Genomic DNA, 4,477 nt, shown 5'->3' on the forward strand with positions numbered 1-4,477 from the left:
CCGTATGTTGTGTGTACGTACACCCAAGTTTGCATGGTTTGGAAAGCCATGCCTAATTATTACTATTACCCGCACATAAAGGGAGCAAGTACACACACGTGGAGTGTGTGCGCGTCGACGATTATAATCTAACAGCCCATTAATTATTTCACTTCATATTGTATTTCAAATTGCACACGTTCTCCTAGCGCAACAATTAGAGGAAATATCATGACCGGAAGTAAATTTGTAAACTTGCAGTCACTCTGCGAAATTAAATTGCTAATTCGAGGCATCGCGCTGGAACATGCAATCAATTTTGTACTGAGGCTAGAATTTTTACACAGGAGGTCAAGTGCAATTTTCAATTTTTGTTACTCTAACTGCTGTCCTGAGATGCAATGAGTGCTTTTAAATCTAAAAACATATCTTTTTAATGGCATCTTTCCTGCCAGCACATTTTACATCGAGTTTGTAATTAATTTGTAATTGCCCCCTGAAACTTCATACCATCAGTGCTTAGCTGTCACTGATAAATCTTAATTTTACGTCAGAATGTTCGCAATGATTCGAGCGTGTCAGGTTCTTTAAAAGCATGCCCCAAATTTTCTGGACACCGTTCAACATAAAGAGGTTGAGGCCAGTTAAATTTTAATGGTTTAAACACGAAATTCGATTTTTCTTTTGACTGTCGCAGCGCGAAAAATTATTTGCAAACAAGCTGGAGTTTTTTTGTTTTGTTAAAAGGACGCGTGTTTGATAAAACTTTTCAATATTTTCCAGCGGAGACCTGCACCATTTTGTGCTAAAATTACAATGACACCTAAACTCGTTTTTATAGGGTAAACGGTATATGCACAGTACATTCACATAGGGAGCCGGGTTACACGCTATTGGCGAAAAGCTGCTTTTGCATAAATAAATAATAACGGCAGAAGCATCAGCGTATCTCTCGCGGCACAGATGGCTTTTATAATGCAACCATGCGCACGGGATGGTTATTATAAAAATTACAACACGCGGCGTGCTGCTGCTGCTGTCCATCCCCATCTGCACGCGAAATTAAAAACGAACCACCCGAATTCCGAGAAAAGCGTCTCGGGTATAGGGAAAACTCGGTCTTTTCCTTTGTGCAAACATAACAAAGGGCTGTTGGTCAAAATTACACTACCGAAAACAGCGCACATCAGTGAGGCTTTTTTTGCTGAATGTTTGTGTACGCCCCTTGCTTCAGCGGCTTTCCTTGTTTAGCGGCAAATAAAACCTGCAGAAGGGACTCCCTTAATAATTCAGACGATGCGGCTGCTTGTGTGCAAATACTCCCGTGTCGTCGAAACAGCCGAGAAGTTTCTATTTTCCTGCTTTTATCTTTGCACACAGCATTTTCAGGACTAAACGACGTATTTATCTGCTGTGTGGTTTGTTCCAAAGATTTTTGAACCTAAATAATTTTTTATTATTAAAATTCATATCTTCATAAGAGGAAAACTTAAGACCTTTAGTGTCACCAGTATGATAAAATCAGGCCTCTATTAAGTGAATGGCTTTCCTCGATTTATTTTTAGTTCTTGGAATTTGGAATTGCAACCTTCTTGGAATGATAAATCGGATGATATGTAAATTTTCCGCAATATCTCAGACAAAAAACAACTTTAATTTCTTAGTAGTTAAAAAAGATGCTCATGTCTTTTGATAATCTTTAAAGGTCAACGCTGACTCGCACTCACAACGAACCACGTCCTACATCCAGGACCATTATATGTTAGAAGGTCAGCGCAAAAGCGTATTTAAAGCACTGACTTTCAATCGAAATCAAGACATTTAACGTTAGGCACTCTTCAACGAGGCTGCAAAAATGGCTGTTCGACTTGTTGTTTTGGCATTCATCGTCTTATCTGTTAGCACTGCAGAATCTTCACCGGTAAGTTGTAACTAGAGAATTGTTTCAAGGGGTGTTTTCTGAGTAAATTAAAAGAATCTGGCAATAATTGCATTTCCAACATTTCCATCACATTTAATTAACTGGATTTAAAATTTTCCAGTTCTCCGGGGATTTTGCTCGGTGCAGCGGAGTGCTTGGTAATCAATTGTGAATTAAACGAAGAATTATAACTTATAATTTGAACCTTTTATGAATAGAAAAAATGAACATTGCCGTTCTTGAAACTGGAACCTACTTGATCCCTACGCAAGTAAGTTTCACATACACCACTTACAGATTTTAAATCTTCTCAAACAATCATAACTTATTAAATTTACTCTTAAAGGAACTCAATTGGCAGTCTGCCGTGCAATACTGCAAAAAATTTGACTCATCCTTAGTCCAGATCGAATCAGCCCGAGAAGCAGAAATAGCTTTTAATGGAGCTAACAACGGAAGTGAGTTTTAAAGATGAATTTATCTAAATCAGTAAGCGTCTTTTCAAACTTCCATATGATCACAGGGAGTTAAAATTGATAAATTGATTCAAAACAGTTCATGGCTACAATTTTTTTGCTTTGTTCATACGTTTGTTTCAATCTGGAATCATTCCCAATCCCAACTTATGAATACAAATTTTGTAAAAGTAGCCATATCAGTATGTATCATTTTTTCGAATGCAAAGCTAACGAACTATCTCTAAAGAGAGTATAAACATATAAGAAGCATCGCTAGATTTACATCTTTTGCAATTGGTGTTTGATTCTATTCTAAATTAGTTGTGTATAAAATATCTATCTTCTGAACCATCTGACGAAATTGGACAAATGTATTTTAATACCAAAACCTGTATGTTTGTTTTTTCCTATTTTCAGCGAACCCGCCTGGCCAATTTTGGACTCTGGGGACAAACAGGGCACGCACAGACAAAAATTTTGTGTGGGCTGTGAAAGTGCCTGGAATTCCCATTGACAATTCTCTGTGGCTTCCTGGAGAACCATCTAACGCACAAAATAAATCTCCCCTGGATTGCCTAAGCGCATCTCTTAGAAGCGGAGGGCTGGCAGACAACGATTGCAACGATGACCTGAGACCGATTTGTGAACTGCCAAAAGACGTGAACAACTGTGAGAAACTTTTCGGTAATATTGTTTCTTTTTTTCCATTTTTCCAGGTAAAATTCAACTTGAATTGTTTTATATATTGCAGAACTTTTAAGAATCAAAACTCTAGAAACCGGCACATACCTGTTCACTGAAAAGGTAAAACTAAATAATTAACGTTAACAATGCAAGTCATCTTCATGATTTAATTTGCAGTTCTATGACTGGCACAATGCCTCCAAACTGTGCGATGGTCTAGGCATGGAGATTGCAATCGTGGACAATATTGATGAAATCAATATTGTTTACCAAGAAGCGGTTAAGCTATGTAAGATATTTATTCATATTAGTTATTGTTGTTTGCATTTATTACAACACATAATATACTTTGTAGTTCCTGATAACGAACGCTTTTGGATCGGTGGATTGGATAAGGGCGTGAAAGGCACTTACGTCTGGACCAACAACAAGCCCGTAGACAGCAACCTTTGGATCAAAAAACACCCTGCACACGCAGAGGAAGAGGAGCCCGCTTGCATCACTCTTCGCAAAAACGGTCTTGGCGACTGCCCGTGCAGCGTCGGTAGACGATCTATTTGCAAGGTGAAATAAAAGTCAAACCGATTGATTTTCTATGCGTCTATCTTGAATTTTATTTCCGATTTCCATCCTTCTTACTTTCTTCCTCTATTCAGGCATTATAGTGTTTCTTCTAAATTTTTGCTCTTTTACCATTATCCAAATTTGCAGTCTTCTTATTCTAAAAATATTTAAATTGTGCGAGTAACAATAAGGGGAAGACACTTCGCGTTTTATTATAATTTTTATGATGATAGTTACGTTAAACAGGGAATATGACAACGAACGTGCCCCTTTTGAAATTAGATTGGAGCAAGGAAATTAAAGTATAGGATCTCATTTTTGATCGAGCCGATTTTGCGTCGCAACCAACCCCTAGCGCGCCAAATCCGCTATATTATGAGAGAGAGAGAGAGGCTCAGACAGCAGGAGTGGCGATAAAATTGCAGCATATTTCGCACCCCGAGACGCAAGAGAGGGCACCGTATCGTAAATAAGTTAATCCTTTCCGTTACACTGCACAAGCTGCTGAATTTGCATGGCCGTGCATAATTCCCGAATTATTTTGCTAAACACACAACATACACACGATGGCGGGGAGGTGGGCCCCAAGTCTTCGCGACGGGAGAGTGCAACACTCACACACACACAGCAGCTGGCCGAAAACAGCTGCACTTTGCAAAAGCAGGAGGCAGGTGGAGGCGAACGAAAAAAGCAATAACTTCGGGTGCTAATGCATATTGCATGCTCTCATTGTGGCCGACGGACGACTTATCTGCGCAGCGCGGCTCTCGTTTTATGGCGCTGCAAATTATTACCTGCGTCGAGAAACGTGCACGATGCGCGAACGCATTTTGCATCCTGTTTTCCTGGTTGCAGCGCTTGCTTTCGCCGC

The 4,477-nt window shown here is 39.4% G+C and overlaps 1 protein-coding gene across 1 annotated transcript; it reads left to right on the forward strand.

Moving 5' to 3' along the window:
* The first annotated feature begins 1,749 nt into the window (after positions 1–1,749).
* LOC135948595 (macrophage mannose receptor 1-like) lies at positions 1,750–3,644 on the forward strand. Its single transcript, XM_065497950.1, has 8 exons — positions 1,750–1,900; positions 2,022–2,058; positions 2,119–2,171; positions 2,247–2,358; positions 2,776–3,042; positions 3,110–3,162; positions 3,220–3,331; positions 3,398–3,644. The coding sequence occupies exons 1-8, from the start codon at positions 1,835–1,837 to the stop codon at positions 3,613–3,615; spliced, it is 918 nt and encodes a 305-aa protein (XP_065354022.1). The 5' UTR covers positions 1,750–1,834; the 3' UTR covers positions 3,616–3,644.
* The last annotated feature ends 833 nt before the right edge of the window (positions 3,645–4,477 follow it).

The sequence above is a fragment of the Cloeon dipterum genome, chromosome 1 (genome assembly GCF_949628265.1).
Source record: "Cloeon dipterum chromosome 1, ieCloDipt1.1, whole genome shotgun sequence".
NCBI lineage: Eukaryota > Metazoa > Arthropoda > Insecta > Ephemeroptera > Baetidae > Cloeon > Cloeon dipterum.